Source organism: Drosophila navojoa, chromosome 4, assembly GCF_054131105.1.
Source record: "Drosophila navojoa isolate 15081-1374.11 chromosome 4, UAZ_NAV_1.0, whole genome shotgun sequence".
NCBI classification, from domain to species: Eukaryota; Metazoa; Arthropoda; class Insecta; order Diptera; family Drosophilidae; genus Drosophila; species Drosophila navojoa.
Genome location: NC_142892.1, coordinates 7,210,627 through 7,232,495, shown reverse-complemented (window position 1 = coordinate 7,232,495; position 21,869 = coordinate 7,210,627). Strand labels below are relative to the sequence as shown.

Below are 21,869 nucleotides of genomic sequence, written 5' to 3'. Positions count from 1 at the left end.
TACTATTTATCAAAAGTTTTAAATGGTCAAGTGCGCGCGACCTCTATGGCTCGCTTGCTGACTCGATAGTCTGGTACGATACCAGTGTGGCCACATCGATTTAAAATGATCGAAGCAGGCGACGAAACAGCTGTGAAAAGCTTGTCATAGATTGTTTAGTTGCAGGTCGTCTGCTTGTCTGAGCAGCCATCGTAGTTGTCTAGGGAAACTTGTATAAAAATTTACACAAAAAAATAAAAAAAAAAATAATAAAAAGCAATGTACATAAATAAGTGAGAAAAAAATTAACCCTGACACAACTTTTTCTACTAGGGTAACAAAAACCAGAAGGGTGCACATACATATATTTTGTAAACACATTACAATACACACAAGTGAAATACCTATTTAAAAACAAAAAACATCTAAAATTAATATCGCGCGCGCGTGTGCACACCAGAAGGCAAGCCCCGTAAACCAGCAGCTGATGTTTGTGCAGTTTTGTTCGTTGCATACCTAACACAATTGTGGGACAGCAGCAGGAACATTGTTGGCGTTGTTATTGTAAGTAGCTCTTTTATGTAATTCGTTTGTATTCCTTTTATTCTGCCGTTGCCATTGCATACTCTGCTCGCGGTGTTGCCAGATGGCTGTTCTTATGATTGGCAAAAAATAATATATGTGTCATAAATATTTATGTAATGCATCAAAGATTGGGCATATTACATTTTTCATTTTGCATTTCCTTGTTTGAATTGTAATTGTTCAAACTATCGATAAATATACATATATATACTTATATCGGCATAGATGCACAACGGCAACGCTGCAGTCCGAGCAGCTGCTACTGCTGCTGTTATTGTTGTTGTTGTTACTGGTGGGCTGTCAGAAAAGCACGAAACACCGTACGAAAGCAAAACAGGGAAGAATGATTGATTTTTCGTCGTGCGTCGGGGAAAAGTAGGCGACGACAGCAACGACAAAACAAGCTTGTGAAAAGCTAAGCAGTAGCAGCGAGCATTTTTAGAATTCAGTCTCACAATCGTCTCGCTAGCGAGCGGACGGGAGTTATTTTTTCTCCAAATTTTAAAGTGAAAAAAATAAAAATATTAAATAAGTTTTACAATTGGCAATTTATGGATAAAATTCTAGTGTAAAAAAAAATGTTTTTCAAAATTTCTAGTGCATTTTAAATTTTTTTGTTCTACGCTATGAAAAATCGTGTGCTTCGCTCCGTTTGTGGTGTTCGTGTGTGTGAATAATTTGTTGTCAAAAAAAAAAGAAAAAAATAATTGTGCATTAAGTGAAGAAATAAACGCGTTGTCTTTTTGAAATCAAAATAAATTAATAAAACAAAAACGAAATAACGCAAATCAAGCTTCAAGCACTCGCATCGTTTACATAAAAGGAGAACAAAATTCTGTGCTGCAGCAAAGGAATTTTTGCCATTGCAGAAAACAAAAAAAAAAAAAAACGAAACGAAAACGACAAAATACATAGTGCGATCTACGTCACAGAATTGTGCGAGAGTGTGAGTGAGACGGCCTGCTGCCTGCCTGCACCCCCGGAAATGTAACGCATACGCACACACACTCGCTCGCACACAGGCACGAAGGCATAAGAAAAACTTGCACCTGAAAGTTTGTGTTCGTGACTTCGTGGGTCGCCTTCGTGTTCTCTCGTGCGTCGTTGCACCAACTGCCGAACGAGGCCAAACCGAAATTCTCTTAAGTACAAAAGGTTAGTGGAAGGAAATTCATAAAACAAAAAAATTGAATTTTCAATTTAATGTTTGCACCTGTCAAAATGTCACTACATATATATATATATATATATATATATATATATATTTATCTATATGTATATGCTTAACTACATATCTGTGCGCAGCATTTGGCCTAATTTCGTGCGGTTGACGAAGCAACCCCGTAGAGCAGGGTTGCCTTTTTCTCTGTTGTGCGTAACCAATTGAAATTGGGGCACGAACGTTTGTAACCGAGCGGCTGAGCAGCAGTCGCAGCAGTAGCAGAACCAGCAGCAACGAATCAGTTGAGCAAAGCAAAGACCATAATAACCCCTAAATCTCAGGCCAGAACCCCAAACACAGGGTATAAAGAGAGAGAAAAAAACACTTCGCAAGAGAATTTGGCCCAGTTACTGAATCTAATTGCAGACGTGTGATAATACTAAATTCCTCTCATATACCTAAAAACAAAACAACTTGTATTTGTTCATAAAGCACCTTAAATGCAGATAAATGTGTTTGCCCAAACACACACGCACACTCCCACACACACACACACGCATAGCAAGCTGCAGCACTCGCTCTCCCAGACATTTGTGCTCTCTCTTTTGGATTGTGAGCCAAGCTGTCTATGCTTTTGCTTTTGGCGGCATATTACACTCGAGACTCTGAGCATGTGTGTGAGTGTGTGTGTCAGGATGGGGGGCGTTACTGTCATTGTTATTGCTACTTCGGCCTCTGCCTTCGCCTCTTGCGTTATGCTGTAATTCAAGTTACTTGTTTGCCGTCTTTTTTTATTTTGTTTTGGGGGGTCGCTTTTCGTTTGTAGGACAATTTTCTGTATTGATTATGCTCTTTGTACCCTTTCGTTAAATATAGTATTAAAGGGGGTTATATTAAAGCTAAACAGATAGGCAATATGTGACCACGTAGAGCTCACCATTTGGAAATAATACAAAACTGAAGAAGAATCTCCATAACCTTTTCTGCTTATTTACATTTGACTGTTCACGTTTAGCTCTTTTCAATGCGATCAATTAATTTAAATAATATTCATTATGAAATATTTCAACATTTTTCTTCCCATTCTCCTCCGCGATTTTCATTCATTCTTATGCAGATCGAAGAGCACTAAAAACTATAAAGCAATATGAGAAGCTATGAACCACGAACATCTATCGAACGATTCACTTAAATAGTTGAGTACGCCCTCTACAGATTTCAGTTGTAGGCGCGCTGCATTGTCGAACGAGGGGGCGAAGCTCTGTGGGGGGCGTGAGGAGGGGACACCGTGAGACGACTCTATATGGCTGAGCGAACATATTCATTTGCGTAACAATTTCGTTGCCCCGTTGTCTCTCTTTCTGCATTTAACTAATTAAACGTGCCTCTGCCTGCTACTCCCTCCCTCTCGCCCTCTCCATCACGTTCGGTTGCCTTGTTTTACAACAATAGGCGCTTTCCGGTGACAAGTTCCAATTTCAGAGTGAAGTGCGTGCACAGAGCTTGCAAGAGAGCTTGGACACCGTATGGTAAATGGGTAATACGAGTCTATTTGCTCGCCTCTCATGAGGCCAGCTGTAAACACATATTTTGTGTCTTTGCTTCTTTTATCTCTCGTATTACTCATTCGCTTTTGCTTTTATCAATAGATTGTTGCTATTGTTAATATCAATATTGTTATTGATGATGGCTGGCAGCAAGAATTGAACAGCCAAAGGCTCATTTAATGGGCACTTTTATCAAACCATTTCGCTGTGTTCGCCGATAAAACGTGCACTGATACCAAATTTCGTATGGACGTAAAAAAATTGGCAACACACGTTCGTCACAAAGCAAATGCAATTAGCGAGCGCATCAGATGGACAAAGCCATGTCCGAAACTAATTGGGCATTAAATTTTGTAATTTGTAATTGTGAAACGGAGGCTTTTATTTAGAAACTATAAATGTTATTGAGAGAGATACAGGAGCTATTAAATGAATACAAATTAGTGAATTGTACTTTGGACAGAGGCTGGTGGGGGGAATGCTTTAATAACGAGATTATAATTATTTATATATATAGGAATGAATAGAAAACAGACTAATTCATTAAACCCAACATCCAACACATATCGGCAGTATTTTATTTAGTCTTAAATAGAAATAATCTATACGATTCGAACCGCTGGACTTTATCGTATACTGAAATGCTTACCATGAATTAAAATATAATTTTTAGAGATAATAAAAAAATCCACACGCTGTACTGCCGCTCCCTCACTCCCTCTCTCTCTCTCCTCCATCTTTATCTATAAAGTGCTTCCCCTTTAGTTTGTATGCCAATTATGATATATTATAATCCATTAAAGTTTTGTTGCCAACATCAAACGGCAGCAAAAGCAAAATAGATAATATTTAAAGCTTTTATAAATAGAGCCAAACGAAAATAAATTCAGCTGAAATGTAATGTCAAATAGTTTCAGTTCTTTGTTATTTCTGTTATTTTTAAACGCAATTACGCGCTGGGCTTTCTGTCAACGTTTGACATTTGCGAGGAGAAATATGATAAACTAATCGTGTGACGTGCTCCCAAGCTAGCTCGCTCTAATTGTATGTCTATCCTTTTCCAATTTACTTTCATGTGCCGTCTGTGCTCTCTTCGTCGCTCGCTCTCTATTGCTGATTGATGTTTTGGATACGATTCGTCGTTGGCCCACTTTCGATGTAGGCTAAGGCAAACGCAGCCCTCAAGTGCAGCCATATAAAGACAAGCAACGAACCAGCAGCAGCATGGACTCGCTCAAGTTACCCAAAAGTACGTATATACCCGGTTGATGATGGTGTGTTGTTGTAACTAATGTTCCATTGACTCCCACAGCCAACAGCTCCAATAGCAGCGCCAGCGGCAGCAATAGCAACCTTTCCGGCTCGGCATCCACATCGGTTGTTGGCAGTCTGGCCACCACGCCCACATCGGCAGTGCCGCCCACAGCTGCGACCACAATCAAGACGCCACCTGGGCTGAGCAGCAGCACACCCATCGCAGTGCGCTTCAATGCCAATCAGGAGTCGCTCGATGACATACTCCAGTCGTTCCATCACAACACATCGGCGCATCAGCACAGCAGCCACAGCCCCAGCGGCGGCATCAGCGGCGGCGGCGATGCCTCGCCCACTCTGCTGGGCATGAAGAATAACGGCAGCGTGGGCGCTGCCCTTGGCATGTTGGTGAATCCCTGTGACTCGCATTCGCTCTCCAGCAGTCCCTCACAACAGCAACAGCAGCAGCAGCAGCAGCAACAGCAGCAGCAACATCTACATCAGCAGCAGCAGCAGCAACTCTTTGGTGTAAGTATGCGATATTATAATTATGTGCAAATGTTTGCCGATAGTTTTTTGTTTTTCTTTTTATCGACAACTGGCACCGTTTTTAATAGGCTTTTAAGAGAGGGTATAATGTGTGTTTGTTAGGGCATATTAGTTTTGTGCTTCGTTTCATTAAAATGAGCTTTGTGCGTAGAATACTTGCAGGGGATAGTATTTGATATATATTTTATATGCATATTAGTTTAACTTTATGATGATAATCTCTTGCCCATTCGATGCTTCACTGCCTTCATAAAGAATTTTATTTGAGAAATCCCCCGTTGATCTATATAATAAACATGTCAAGACAAAGATATTTCTCACAGCAGCTGCTTACCTCTTTTACTATTCTAATGGAATTTCCGGTAAATCTTTATAATATTTTATATATTTTCAATATATTATAATATATTCTGCAGAGTAGTGGTGTTTAGTATTTCAACACTTTATTCAATTTATTTAATGCATTTTGTGTTTTATTTGTTTTGCCGACTGTTTACATTGTGTTGTCGCTTTATCAGTGACTGCAGCAGCGGCTGGCGTCGACGTCGGCGTCGGCTTCGCTCTGTGATTCACTTTCATTTGTCACGGCTGGCGGCTGGCGTTAATCGCATTTAAGAATGGAATTAGAGATCCAGTTTGCCGTGGCGCGGCGACGGCGTTCAATTAGCATTTCGTTGCCTGCTTAATTAGTGTCTCGTAGTTTTCACTTTTTAGCAAGAATCTCGCAGCGCACGAATCACGAATCAGCTGTGCTTTATTTTCGTGTCATACACATCGTTTTGTTTGAAATAACTTGAGCAGCTATTTATAAGTGTGCCAAGAGTGCCAAAGAAGAAAAAAATGTACAGAAAAAACTGTCGACAGATGTTGCCTTAGCTCTAGCGCTGATATTTGATTGCAAAATCATTTTGGCACTGTTGACTCATTGTTGCAAAATGTTGCTCCCTCCTAAACCGCTTTTCTTCTCTATGCATGCCAATCAGAACGAGGAGGTGAATCTGCGCAACAATTATCTGCAAGGCGGCGGCGGCGGTGGCGGAGGAGGCCAAGGACAAGGCAACAATGGCGGAGGAGGCGGAGGCTTCTTCAATCGCAAAAGGTGAGTGAAACAACTGAAATCTTGTAGCTCTGACGTGCAGAACTTGCAGTTTGATCAAAGAAATGCCCCTCTCTCTCTCGTACACGTTCTACTCGACTCTTTGTTGTTTGTTGTTGTTGCTACAATTTGCATATATTTGCCAAATTGCATACAAACACACACACACAGAGACACACCCACACCTACACACACACACAGAGTGGGCATACATATGCATTTCTCGTTTACAGCAGCTGCTCTTTGATAGCTCATAAAATTTCATTACCGAACGCCCTTCAATAAGATCCGGCCGCACGTAGCATTAAGTTGGCTGCGCTGCAGCTCTGTTAAGTTGGCTGCAATCAACTGCCAAAAACTGGCCTAGGCTTACACGTATTCGCATTCGCTATCTGCCCGCATTGCACTTGTGCGTGTCCAAGGGGAATTCAATGGATTTTTGTATAAAGCACGCGCAGCCAAAACTTCTTTTTTGTTAACAGTGTTAGAAAACGAAGAACAGCCTGTTGCTGCTGCAGAAGTTTTGCACGGCGCAAGTTCTTTGACCGAAAGTTAGTGTAAAGAGTTTGCAGCACTTATGCATTTTTAATGCATTCAAGGCCTACCGGCTTTAAATGCGCTCCGCTCCTCCACCTGCAGCTCGACTTTTTTTCGTGTTTTTTTTTTTTTCTTGTTTTGTTTTTCTTTTAAGTGCACTACACCCAGCCGGCAACTGGGCTTTTGTTTATGTCGCATGTGGTTCAGGCACACGTTTGTGTACAGTTGCGAGAGTACGTCTAGAACTTTGCCTGGTTTTAAGTGGCGGGTCGTCAGTCGTCTGGGTCTTGGTCGTCTGTTTGCCATTTTCAATGGGTGTAGGTGCGTGCGTGTGTGTGTGTGGGTGTGGGTGTGTGTGGGCAGACGCACGTCTGGTTTTTGCCATTTACATTTTACATTTAAAATATTGAAAATGTCTGCGCTTTAAGTTGTGAGCTGCCAACTTGTATACCTCTTTCATTCAATACCCTGAATACATTACAAATGCGAGCGCCGGTTATATGCTTTTTAATGACGTGTACGTAATGGGCGACGGGGGCGGGACAAACTATGTGAATCTGGTTCAACAACCGAACTGAGCTAGGCCTTTCTGTCATAAAGTTTGTAAGAGCTAAAGAATTCAGATTGATCACATATAGATCCTTTATAGTTCCGCCTATCAACTATAATAATCGTGCTTGAATCGAAGCATTTATCGATTACAAACTCCTATTAAAGGTAGAATTCATAGCTGCAGAAGAAATATCCCTATATACTAGTCTACTTTTATTTAAGAGTATTTCTTAGTCGTGTACTCCACTCTTCCTGCTTACATATTTATTGATTTTTGTGCAAGTCGATTTGCCGTCAGCTTTTCGATTTGCCTGCCAATCAGCCAGTGTATCCGATTTGAATCTTTAATAACAATTTTTTTTTTTGCTTAGCTGCCTTTTTCAATTTCCTCTCTCGCTCCGCTGCAGAGCTAATTGCATTCCATAATTGCATTTTGCAACACTGGCAAATGGCATTAGGCACAGCGACACCTGCGTAGCGATTTGCTTATCAACCAGGCAGCAGGCAGGCAGGCAAGCAGACAGACAGCAACAGCAGCAGCTACCTACCCTCCGTTTTTTTTTTTTATCTATTTACACTTGTACACGTTTCAGCATGCTATACATTTCATCATCATTATCTTCATCAGCAACAGCAGCGGCAGCATCCGCATCTTCATTCTCATTAACAGCCCAGCCTCCAACTCCAACGCACGCTCTCTCCGCCCTTGGCAATCTAGACGGGAGAGACTCTGCTCTTTAAATGTTTTTAAATTAAAAAATTTTCCATATACAGTTTGACATGCACTGTGCTTCCTCTTCTACTCTTCTACAAATCAATTAGCGAGCAGATGCGAGAGTAGCAGCAACAACAACAAACGAAGCATTCGAACTGGTTTCAGATCTCTAATCTCTAATTGGCCTTAGCCTTAACCACTAGCTCTACATAATATATATAGATATACATATATATATATATATATCTACTTCTATTAACCCATTGCCGCCCACTCTACTCTCTTCGATATATATGCCTCTCTCTCTCTCTCTTTATCTCTCCCTCTCTCTTTAATTTCCAACACTTTTTGTTATGCTGGGCCGTTGCTATCTTAAGAAACTTTGTACATAACTGTATGTGTGTGCGTATGTTATCGTTAATCGTTTATCGTTATCGTGCAGTGTCAAAGTGCTTGGAAAACATTAAAGCGTGTGCACAGTGCAACAGTGCTGCCAAAACTGTCGACAAAAATACATAAAAAAAATATATGATAAAATCAAATATGATTGGATTGAGATACGAATCACCACCACGCACCACTCACACCACCACCACCACCACCAAACAACCTACCACCAAATCCACCACCAACAACAACATTACCAACAACAACAACAAAACATCGTTAAAGCAGCAACAACAACAGCAACTTTAATTTAAATCAACGCTTTATAAAACTGAAAACAGAGAAAGGAGCAATTTCAAGATTTGATATAGGATTAGCCAAAGATAACGCCACGCCCAGTGTAACAAATATTATTACATAAAAGAGAATATATCAATCATCCTATGCAGACTTCAGTTTTTACTTCAATTATAATTTCCAACGCTGGGCGGCAATGTTTAAATAGAATAATGAGAATATATATATTATATATTTCATACACAAACTAATTTCATTTCATTATAAACTCCTATCTATATATATAAATATCTAAATTACCTATCCGAACAACTCTATAATTTGAAGCAAATCTTTGAACAAATTGCTCCTTTTTATAAATACATATATGATATAATATGAAAATTGTAAAAAGCCTCTTCTTCATCTCTCTTGTTACCTTCCTTACGCAGCTGCAGCGGTCTGCCGCCCAATCTGAATCTCAGCAAGCCGCCGCCCCAGCTCCAGCAGCACCAGCAGCAGTTGTCGCCCAATCTGAGTGCACTGCACCATCATCATCAACAACAGCAGCAGCAGCGCGACGGAGGCGGCGGCGCGCACAGTCCCTCCTCGCCTGGCGGAGGCGGTGGTGGTGGTGGCGGCGGCTCACCGTATAACGGCTCTCAGGCGGGCTGCAGCAGCGGCGGCATCTCGCCCATACCGCAGATGAACATGCAGGGCGTCTCGCCCAAGTACAGGCGCAGCATATCGTTTCCCATCAAGGGCAACTCGCCGACGGCGCTCTATGGCTGCGGAGGCGGAGGTGGTGGCGGCGGCATGGATGGCGTGGGCGGCGGCGCTGGACCAGGTCCGGGTCCCGGCCACATGAACATACCCACGTTGTCCATTGGCAATGGTGGTGCTGGTGGAGCCGGTGGCGGCGGTGGCATGGGCACGGCAGGTGCCACAGGCGGCGGCGATGCGCCCTACCTGGGCAACAGCTATGGCAACATGATGAACGCCAACGGGCAGCTCCATCATAGCGGCGGCATGGAGAACAGCCTCAGCGACTATATGCGCGGCATGTCGCTGGGCGGCCCCGGCGGCGAGAACATGGGCCTGATGACGGACCGCATGCGCAGCCTGACCAGCGGCGGCGGTGTCTCGAAGCATCTGAGCGAGGCGGACGCCATGGCCATAGCCGCCGGCAACGATCCGACGGTCTACTTGAATGCGCTGAAGATGGGCTCGCCGTCGCGCCTGTCGCCCCACTCGCCGCACTCGCCCATCCAGGGCGGCAACGGAGGGAGCGCCGGGGAGTGCACGGCGCGCTTCTCGCGCAAGGTGTTTGTGGGCGGACTGCCGCCGGACATTGATGAGGACGAGATCACCACATCGTTTCGCCGGTTTGGGCCGCTGGTCGTGGATTGGCCGCACAAGGCCGAGTCCAAGTCGTACTTTCCGCCCAAGGGCTATGCGTTTCTGCTGTTCCAGGACGAGAGCAGCGTGCAGCAGTTGATTGACTCGTGCATCACGGACGAGGACAAGCTCTACTTGTGCGTCTCCTCGCCCACCATCAAGGACAAGGCGGTGCAGATCAGGCCCTGGCGCCTGGCCGACGCCGACTATGTGCTCGATGCGACCATGTCGCTGGATCCGCGCAAGACGGTCTTCGTTGGCGGCGTGCCACGCCCGCTGAAGGCCTTCGAGCTGGCCATGATCATGGATCGCCTGTACGGCGGCGTTTGCTATGCGGGAATCGACACAGATCCCGAGCTGAAGTACCCGAAGGGCGCCGGCCGCGTGGCCTTCTCCAATCAGCAGAGCTACATCGCAGCCATCTCGGCGCGCTTCGTGCAGCTGCAGCACGGCGACATCGACAAGAGGGTGGAGGTGAAGCCCTACGTGCTGGACGATCAGATGTGCGACGAGTGCGAGGGGCAGCGCTGCGGCGGCAAGTTTGCGCCGTTCTTCTGCGCGAATGTCACCTGCCTGCAGTACTACTGCGAGCACTGCTGGGCCGTCATCCACTCGCGGCCCGGGCGCGAGTACCACAAGCCGCTGGTGAAGGAGGGCGCCGATCGGCCGCGTGCGGTGCCCTTTCGCTGGTGTTAACGGCGGCGCTGGTAGGCCGCGCTGCACGATGAGAGACGCCAACAGAGAGAGCAACGACATCGGTTGTTGGACGCAGCGCTGGCAGTGCCCAGAGATACTATCAACAATACACAGGCGCGACAGGAGCGAGAGAATCGACTGGATCGTCAGCATCGGCTGATCAATCGAGCCCAGGAAGCTGACTGCGAGGGACGCGAACGAGTGCGTCCGCAGCGCAGGAGAAAGTTGTAATTAGTATATAAGGCAAGCTCACGAAACACAATCACACTCACACACTCACACACACACACTGACGCGCGATACACTATATACAAATGAAGACACACACACCTACACTCACACACAGACAAAATCGAGCACACGCAGGCGAGGCTAATGTTAAACCAGGTGCAATAGCGCAGCAACTCACCCAGTAAGGGTATTTGTGCCCAGCGCAATAGCTGACAAGGAAGAGTCTACGCTCGTCTAACAGCATAGTTTAAGTTGAAGAATTAGGAGAAGAAACGCCCCTTATTTTTCGCGGAATCTTTGAGTAGTTTTTCTCTCACGCATAGGAAGCGAAACGCAAGCACAGTATTTGTTTATTTTTTTTTACATTTATTTTAATTTTTATTTCATATATATATATATATTAAGAATATTTCTAATATATATATGGAATATTTAGTAAGAATTTGATTAGGTGAAACATGATGAATTGCCAAGACCACTGCCGAAAAGAAAGAAAGATAGATATGGAATTACGAGTAGGGCCCATTTACCAAACCAACCCTTGCATACATACAAAAATAATAACAAACAATCGAACAAACAATCTAACGAGAGAAAATCACACTGTGAATGAGCTCGAAATGAATTGCCATGATTCTGTCTTTCTTTCGAAACGGAGGTGTGTCATCAAGCAGAAGAAATACCCCCAAGTTCCTAGCTATTGTATATAGAAATATTTTGATTTTCGATTAGTGAGACGTAACAAAATTTCAATGTTTTACCCGAAACATGCGTGTTTAACTGCCAAATGGCAAGATTAATTTTATTATGTTTAAAAAATAATAATGTTGCTACACATTCGTGTAATTAATTAGAGATATCGCCTTTCCCTTTTGTTATATTTGTTGACGTATCACTGGGACGCCCGCTCAGTGTACGTCAACAAAATCGTGGTAAGAGTGTTGGCCCTTTCACTCTTATCACACACACACAAACTAGAAAAATATAATTATGAAGAGTCCCAAATAAAATTGCTTGGTGATTAAGTAATTTTCGCGGCTGAAGCTCAAGAAAATAATAAATATTTCCAGCAATTTTCCTTTAAAAAAAATTTCGAGATTCGAGATTTATTTACGCTACGTTAAGCCCTTGCAACTAGGCAAATTACGTTGCATCTGAAAATCGTACGAGTAAACAGGCCGAAAGGTCACAGAAAACAAATTTGAATATATATATATCAATATATTCTTTGTTATATATAAATATGGATACGCTTACTTTTATCAAAATTGATCCCAACATAGAATAAACAAATCAGCTGGAAACGCCATTTAATACAAATTTTTGAAAATATTTTCCGATATAATTCTCGGTTTTAATACACTTCTTCCACACACTACGATTTTCCCTTGCTCCGTAATTTCAATTCAGAAATTTTTCACACTTCCTTTTTTTTGTAACATATTCCCCATTTCTAATTGAAGCCTAGTTAGCAGACACACTGATAGATAATTAACCCCGTATAAACCCTGCGACATCCAGATATTATGCTGACGAGTATTTCAAGCTTATATACACGCACACTATCCTACACATAAAGTCCTTTACGCTTTGATCAGATCGACAGACACCTATAAATAATGCTGCTAAATATCCCAAACTTAATAATGTAACAACTGAATAAAAGTCACACAATTGATTGTTAATTATAATTAAACAAGTCATATGTTTATTATGTGTTCAGTATTATGTTTATTCACTATTTTTTGTTTATTAAATTATTTAATACTTGTTTTTTTTTTTTTTTATGTCACATTGTTTGCCTTAGTTATTTGTTTTTTAAGTTCGCTTTTGCTGGGCGTGTTGAAAAAATACCACAAAGAAATAATATCTTCAAACAGTTTTTATACGAAAAAGCAAATTGCATTATAAATCTATAAATATTTAAAACTTAATCTAATATATATTATAACAACTTTTTATATAGCAACTTTTGTATAAACTGTTTTTTAGTCCAACCACAAAAACAATATGTATACATATATATGTAAAACTGAAATCGGAATAATCTTTTGTGCAATACTAATATATATTATGGAATATCTATAATTATAAATAATAAATATATATGTTAATTGCGTTATACATACATATATATCAAAGAAATTGCAAGACGCATAACCAAAACTTAGCTTTTACAAAATACCAAATTAATACCAAAAAAGAAAGAAAAGTACACAGAAATAATACTAATATTTGCGAAATATCAAAGCAATGTTTCTGTTAAAAAAATAACAATTGTATAATAATTATATATACACCAACCTATATATATAACTCGATTCTCAAATTGAAAATAGCTAAAAAGAAATTTTTAAATATGTAGAAAAATACCAAAAAAAAAAAAGTTTTAGTGAAAACTAATTTAGTTTCCAATTTATATACGAACAAGTTTTTGATGCATGTTTAAAGAGCGAAAACAAAAACGAAACGAAATACGATATTTTTTCTATACTACGAAAAAAAAAAGTACTAAAAATTATTAAACAAGCTTTGTGGACTTTTAAATGGTTATGTATATTATTAAACGATAGTCAAATCTATTAGCAAATTTTTGCTCGCGCTTTGTTTACATCAAGAATGAAAATAAATCTAAATAATATAAAAATACTTTCAACAAGATGAGACGGCAACAGTAATGGAAATTAATAGCAATTTTCTAGAATTTTTATATTTAAAAAAACAAAAACAAGAAATGACATGGTATATAAATATATATAACTCTATATACTATATCTATATATATTTTTGAAACTGAATAATTAGCGAACTTGAAGCGTTTGTTTGTTTAAAAATAACAGAAAAAATGAATAAGTAAATAAATTGTTAGCAAATTAAAATTAATTGTATTTATAAAACAATGAATCTAATCCAAAAACCATTTTCAGCCTGTTTTTTGTAGTGTAAAATGTTTTAATATTATTAATGGAAAAAAACTGAGTCAAGAAATGCTAGTCTGTAAAATTGAAGCTGTAGAAGAAGATAAAGACAAAGTAGTAAAAAAAGAAGAAAACAAAAAAAAAAAAACAGTGCTGGTAAGGCCGAGTGGAATGTTTTTTTAAATGTAGTAAAATTCAATATTTTATAGATTTTTATACTTTTATATAAATTTATATATATATATATGAATATATGTGTATATATATATACTTTATACTTTAACTGTTACAAAAATCTACATAAATATGCTATGACAAAAATATTTTACATATATACTACTGAAAAATGAAAATAAATCTGAAAAAAAAAACAAATTATAAACAAATTCAAAAGTCTTTAAACAGAAATTTGTAAGTAAAACGCTCAATGTTTAACTGGAATGTTTTTACCGTGCTATCTATGGATTTAAGCAACATTTTCTTAGTTATATAATTATTCCACGAGGACAAAACGAAACAAATGAAGATACAGAAGCATAAGAATGAGGAAGAGGAAGAGTCAAAGACATTTGCGTTTAGAGCATCGTTCGTTTCTGTTTTTTTTTTCTATTTTGTTCTGTTCGAGGTGTACGTATACATACGGATGTCAGTGTTCTCTTTTATATACATATATATATATTATTTTTTGTTATATTTTGTATGTCTAGCTCTAAAGTATCTGATAATATATATATATTTTTATATGTTTTGTAGTTTGTAGTCGCTTAGTAGCTTTAAACAATTGCGTTCATAAACACACACATACACACACACACACACCGTTACACTTTTTTAAACTTGTTTTTATATTTTCTACATACATAAATATGTGTCTGAAGTATGTTTATATATGAAAATATTTGATATATGCAATTTATACAAAGAACTTTTTGCTATTCTAAAAAATAAACGAACATCCAATTATATTGTGTTTTTATTTCTATTATTAATATTAATATTGTTTTTATTTTTATATATTAACTATTAACTATAAAAGTATTGTAAATATATTATAAATATAAAAATAAAGAAAATATAACAAAATACTTTTACGATATACAAAAACCAAAAAAAAAAAAAAAAAAGAAAGACTCTACAAACACAAGTATTGGAACTCGAACTTATTATAAAATATTTAAAACCAAAACAAAAATATTTAAAAATAAAATATAAAAAAAAAACAACAAAAAATATATGAAATTTACACGTAGTACAATTGATGAAATTTATAAAACGTAATATCTATTGTATTTTTGAAGAAGACAAATTGGAAACATGCTTCAAGAAATGGCTAAAATATATAAAAAACAAAAATAATATTAAATATAAAAAGAAAAACTGCTTTGTTTACAAAAAATAATAATAAATAAATAAATGAAATAATAATAATAATAATAAATCAATTAAATATAAACCAAATTGGCATTAAAACTTAAAAAAGGCAACAAAAAAACAATTGAAATTAGCAAAGATACCTTTAGATCCTATAATTTTGTTTGTAAATCAAATTTTTAGTATTTTTTGAGTATTTTTCATAGCACAATTTGTATGTACAGAATTTCGTTTGGTAGCTAGTAAAAAAAAAAAGTAAAACAAAATCGAATGCAAAACTTTTAAATAGAAAATTTTTTAAAGAAGACCCAATTAACTGTCTAATTGGATTCTAATTGGAATACGCTTCGATCGACAACAAGCAAAAACAAGGTTATAAACAATTTGGTACCTTTCTAAAACTTATTACAAGAATTTTATAACAATTGATGATTGATTGATTGATTGATTGATGTGAAAAACGTAGCCTGTAAAGCGATTTGTTAAGCGTCCGCTCTTCCATTTTTTAATTTTTGTAAGATTTAGTCCTTCGATCTAACTGAAAATTGAGCGCCCTTACTAATGAATTCCTTTTAGCTAAATATTCAAAAAAGAAAAAATTAATAAAAAAAAAAAATACAAGCAAGAGCATATAATTTTTTAGCATTATACAAACCAAAAGTATAAATAAAAAATAGCAAACTATATAGTAAACAAAAAAAAAAAAGGAATATATATACAATAATATATATATCTATATGTATATATATGAAAACTTAGCAAAATATTCCATATTTTATAGTAATTTTCAATAAACGTAAAATTTTTTAATTTTTACAAAATTCAAGTTGACAAAAGAAAAGAAATAAAAAGTAAAAAAAAAAAAAAAAACATTTGTAGTTTTCTAAATACTGAAACTCTCGATTTCCAATCATATTTTGCCTCCAACCAACGTTCTTCGATCGATATTGAAAAACAGCTACAACAGTTAAAATGTTACAATGAAACAAAAAACAAAACAAAAAGGAAAGTAATCTTCAAATAGGTTATATAACTAGAGAATCCATTAATATATACATACATATATATACATACATAGCTCCAATTAAAAGAAAACCAAAACCAAAACCAAATCGAAATCGAAATCGAAACTACAAAATATATCAGCAGTAATACAATGCAATATTATGAAAACAAAAAAGAAATGAAAAAAAAAAACCAGAAAACCAAAATAAATAATTAATGGAAATATGTAAAACTGTAACGAAATACGATTATATACACAAAAATATATTCCAATAACATTTCTAAGGCAATCCCAAAAAGAAACGGGCGCCAAAAAAAAAAACAAAACAATATATATATACATATGAAAAACAAAAAGTAAAATAAAAGTCAGACAGGTTATATAGAACAAATGGAAAACAAAACATATATCTTCATTCAAATAAATAAAAATAACTTTTCTGGAATAAATAACAAAGCGTATTCAGCAATTATTTTTAGATAAAGGGAATACCTGTATTTACGGTCGGTCTAAAGTGGGTAGAATATATCTAGCTGATACTTTTTTTTTTTAATTTTGTTAATTTATTTTATACCATAAGTATCATTCCATTGATTTTATAGATTCCGAAGCTGTTCTGATCAGATTTCTAAATCAAATGAAAAAAAAAAAAACCAATAACCAATTAAACAAAAAATCTTGGCTTAGTCAAAAAAAATCTTATAGAGCCAATTCAGTTAAGCTTTTAATTACTACAAAGAGCCTCAGCTGATCAATTGCTTCCACTCTATTCACCCATGGAATACCTTAGCAACCAAATGTTTTTTTTTTTCCAGATATCTGACATGTTTTTATCGAAATTTTTCCATTTATACACTTACAGATCGGGCAGCATTGAAGGGGTTTCGCCAACCTCCAGTGGTCCCAATCAGATATCGTCGCTGTCTAGCAGCGTGACAGCCGCTGCTGGTGGCAGCGGCGGTGCCATTGACAGCGGTGCCGCTCCAGTTGGCACCTGGAAGCTGATCAAGGGCAAGGTCTCGCAAACCATCGAAGAGATTAAATCGTCCAAGCATCATCAGCACCAGCAGGCGCAGCAGCAGCATTCCGTCATTCCAGTTATTGTTGCGGAGCCAGCGACCACAGTCGGTTGGACCAACGACCCCGACTCGGATACGGAGTGCGTGACGATCAATACGACAAGCGTTGCCGAGGAGCCGGTCGCTCTACCTCTCTCCGAGAAGCAGCACAACTCCGACTCGGACGCGGAGGTCGAGCTAGTGGACAGCAGCTCCCTGGGCAGCACAGACGTCGGACCCGCACCTGTGGCCATTTCCACCGAGCGATCGCGTCTGCGTCGCGGCATTGCGCACATCAAGTCTCGAGTGAAGGCCAAGCAGCAAGCCGCTATGAGTAAGAAGGAGCAGGAGAAGGGCGCGGCCAGCAGCTCCGAATCCGTGCGTAGCAACTTCTTGCGCCGTCGCAATCCACCCGAAGACCAAACGGAGCCAGGCAGATCGAACCAGGATGCTAGCAGTGCATCCGAGATACCTGTGACCAGTGGAAAGGTGAAGCGTGGCATACTGCTTGCCAGCAAGGATGCGGAAATCGAGTCGGGTGTTGAGATGCTCGAGGACATGGCGCCCACAACGAGCACTGAATCCAACATTGCAGCCCAGGCTGGCACTGGAACTGTCCATTTCAACGAAGACCCCGTCATAGTGAGTCGAAGTACACTACAACTGCCCCTGGGTATCGACAACAGACCCTTGCAGACACCCCTGTTCAGTGCTGCTCCCTCGCGCGGCCGAGCACCAGGCGACGGCACAGAGCAATCGCTATGGAGCAAAGTGAGCAACTTTGCCGTGGGCAACTGGCGTGACGCTCCTTCAGCTCGGCCCCTGCTGCTGTTGGGGGCCATCGGCGTCGTGGTGATGTTCTTGCCAATGCAGGACTTTTGGCGTGGCGTCCTAGTCACAATGCTGTTCATTGTGACGATCAACTATCTGAGCAGCTATGTGTCCTATCTGTTTGACACTCTGGTGCTCGGCGCACATCCGGAGCGTCGTCCATTCCAGATACCCAACTACGAGGGCATGCCCATCTGCGAGATACCCGCCGCCGAGGAGCACAAGACCATCAAGACGTACTCGGGCTGGCTGAATGAGTGCGATAGCTACGATCCCAATACGTTCTCCTTCTCCATGACAAGATCAGTCTACGTTCGATTGGATGGCACTATCCTAAAGCTCTCCGGCACCAATGCTCGCATACCCAAGCGCCGCATGTGGAACGAGAAGCCCATCGATCGCAACAAGATTGTGTTTGTCGATCATCGGACCTACGACATGCGCGATGCACGCATCGAGCTGTTGCCCGTGGGCCTGGCCAGAAAACGGTGAGTGCGTGCCTTAAACAAGATCTTTCCATTTACTTATCCAAGTGCTTTTCCTTTGCAGCTTCTTCAATCGAAAGTATCCCATACAACTGATTGTGAAGAGCGGCAGCAGTGGCATGCAAACACCCAGAACGGAAGACGATACGTCGGATACCTTTCCCAGCGCAATGGCCACGACACCCAATGAAACGATCAAGCCCCTCGAGTTTGCCAATACAGTTATGACGGCTGATGTGAGTCTGAAGTCTGTAGCTCTATCAATGTTGCTCAACTAAATCTTCTTTATTTTACAGCTTCGTCAGCTGCATAATGCACGTACGCCCGATAACGATTTGAAGGACATAACGATGCCTTGTGGGGATGAGGTTCGTCTGCTTGTGTTTGCGCGCTGCGATCGTGAGAAGGAGGACTGGTACCGTCGCTTCCGGGCTGCTAGCTCTGGCCGTGTTCACGAATCGGATCTGCATGTGCCCATGGCACAGTTTGTGGAGGAGAGCGATCTGCAGGCAGTCGCCGCCCAACAGGCCATCAATCTGACCAGGGCGCCCAAAGTGAGCGCTGGCGTTGTTTCCGATTGCTGCTTCACTGTTAATCGAATTAAATCTTCTTTCTTTTAGAGCGATGATGTTTCAATGATCTCCGATGAGACGGGCACCAATACACCCGATGCCGTGGAAGAGACATTGGACGTGGATGCCACGCCCGACCGCGGCAACGACGGCTATGAGGGCCTCATCATGAGCGCCGATGCAGCCAGAAATCCGGCGGATTATGTCAAATTCATGGCCACCTACCAGGTAGAGAATCGTATTGACCAAGGCTCGACGACCTTTTGTTTGTTATTTAATTTTCTTTTCGGTTTGATTTCGATTTTGATTTCCATATGAGTTTCTTCTTTATTATTTTTATCTTAGAAAGCTTGCAGTCAGAGCACAATTCCTGTTATTCGTCCACACCATCACAGACACGGAGATCACCGTAAAAGAGTATGTCTCGATTTTGATTTGATTCATTTTCAATATACCTTTAAGTCGATTGCTGGTCTTGTGGTTATCTGTCGATTGCTAACTTCTTGCTACCTTTGCAGAGCCGAAGATCTAGGCGGCAGGAGAACGAGTTGTGGAAGGGCATAGATCAGTCTCTGTTCCTGGGCCCCTCTGGCAGCGTGGTCTGGGCCAACGTGCTGATGGGTCGCTGCCTTTTCAGCTGCCTGAACAATAATGAGCTGCGTTTGAAGATTCAGGACTTTATGCAAAAGAAACTAAATTCCATAAAGGTGAGTTGCGAGTGCTCCACTTTCCCAGACTTGCTCATCTCTGCTGCGTTTTTCAGCTGCCCAGTTTTATGGAAGAGGTGATTATTACCAATATTTATTTGGGTGAGTCGCCCATGCTGTTCCATCGCATATCGCAGCCCATGCTGGATGAGCGCGGTGTCTGGCTGGATGCCGATATGACCTACGAGGGCTTCGCCAACATTACAGTGACTACCAAGTTGAATTTGTTGCGCGTGCGCAGCAAACCCAAAGCGTCGCCGGTCAATCCGGACGTCGCGTCACAGGATTCATCAGCGGACTTTCGCGGTGGAGCCGACGATATTCAAGCCGATGGCAGTCAGTCGATCTTCGACAGCGACGCCGAGAGCACGGGCGGCTCCTCTACGGAAACGGAGAGCTTGGCGTCGGGTCCAACGGCCGAAAATCCAAACAATGCCGAGTAGGTGCTACGAGCCATAAATGCTGTACAAATCTGAAACTGTTTTCCCTTGCCATATTTGCAGGTTCTTTCAAAACTCGCCGGGCAATGCGCGCCGCATCTTTAAGATTGTGGACCGTATAGCCACCTCGAATCTATTTCAGTATGCCTCTGAGCTGCCCTACGTCCAGCGAGCCATGGAGAATATGAGTGCGAACATAACGCTGCGAGTGGATCTGAAAGGACTGGTGGCTAGGGGCACATTGAATATACCGCCACCGCCATCGGATCGCATCTGGATGTGCTTTCGCGGGCCGCCACGTCTCTGGATATCGACGAAGCCTCAAGTGGGCGATAAGTCGGTGGATTGGTCCATTGTAACGAACGTGATCGAGAGCAAGCTGTGCGAGGCAGTAAATAAGTTTTTGGTCTATCCGAATATGGTTGACTTTTCGATAGCATTCCTGGCCAAGCCGACCTATGGCGAGGAGCCGCCAGCTTAGTAAACAAAACAGTGGTATTCTTTTATCTATTATTTGGCAACAGCTATACTAGTATATATATAGAATTCTTTGTCATCGTATTTCCAGCAGAATCCATCACGATGTGTTTAAACGAATTTTTTGAGCTAAGCTTTGTTATTTTCGATCTCGCTAAAAGTGTTTTATTATATACAAGTACTTAACGATAAATGAAAAATTCCCCTTGAATTATTTGGAACAGAAATATGTCTATTTTTACTTTGTGTTTCTCCCCACAAATGCGATATTTTGAACATAATAACCACCAATTATATATATTTTTATAACTATTTTTATACACACAATTTCCGTTGAATGAATATCTGTTTTATGGAACATTCTTTCTTTTCAACTATTTACCCAAAGTATTCCAAGCGTATGTATAGAAATACATATGGATATATATATCTTTATACTGCAACAACTACACATATATGTATGAATATATTCCGCCTAGTTCCTTAAGTCTATTCCAAGCTACTCTTTAAGCATGCGTGTGAATTTTAACTGCTTAACCATAAGCTAAGAAAAACTCAAGATTTTGACTCTGATTTTATACATTCACTAAGTAGCATACGTATTTAGAGCGTTGCGCCAAAGGATAATTAATCCGAGCATGAACAAGTAACTCGTATATCATTTACAAGGCTGGCCGAAGAACACGTAGAGGGTCGTTGCAAATTGACCTTCTCTTTCCAAAACTGAACAAACAATAAAACTTAAGCTAAAGTATGAAAACATATACACATATATATATTTTATGTAAACGTATGAAGAACAAATAAATAGATGGTTATTGATCCATTAATTGTGTCTGAGATTTCTTGATTTGATCGAAACTAAGTATTCTAAAATATGTTAAAATGGAAAAGTCTAAAAATCTAAGCCAAAATGGATGAGCTATCGAGGTTCTAAATTTCCCTAATAGTTTTTAAAATGCATTAATTTTTTTTTAATTTTTTATTATTTTTATTTTTTAATTCACGTTGAGAAATTTACATTTTAAATTTGTTGTATT

General features: G+C 40.0%; 1 protein-coding gene across 4 annotated transcripts; it reads left to right on the top strand.

The window, feature by feature from the left end:
* The first annotated feature begins 149 nt into the window (after positions 1-149).
* On the top strand, positions 150-21,056 carry LOC108650401 (translational regulator orb2). 4 transcript variants are annotated; one of them, XM_089259336.1, is made up of 12 exons: positions 150-543; positions 4,436-4,522; positions 4,586-5,055; positions 6,060-6,175; positions 17,122-18,636; positions 18,698-18,869; positions 18,930-19,187; positions 19,254-19,433; positions 19,551-19,622; positions 19,724-19,912; positions 19,969-20,351; positions 20,416-21,056. In XM_089259336.1, the coding sequence occupies exons 2-12, from the start codon at positions 4,498-4,500 to the stop codon at positions 20,831-20,833; spliced, it is 3,798 nt and encodes a 1,265-aa protein (XP_089115462.1). In that variant the 5' UTR covers positions 150-543; positions 4,436-4,497; the 3' UTR covers positions 20,834-21,056. The 4 variants fall into 4 exon arrangements, with proteins under 4 accessions (XP_089115462.1, XP_089115461.1, XP_089115463.1 ...); XM_089259335.1 differs by lacking the exon at positions 150-543 and adding an exon at positions 790-1,719; XM_089259337.1 differs by lacking the exons at positions 150-543; positions 19,551-19,622 and adding an exon at positions 790-1,719.
* The last annotated feature ends 813 nt before the right edge of the window (positions 21,057-21,869 follow it).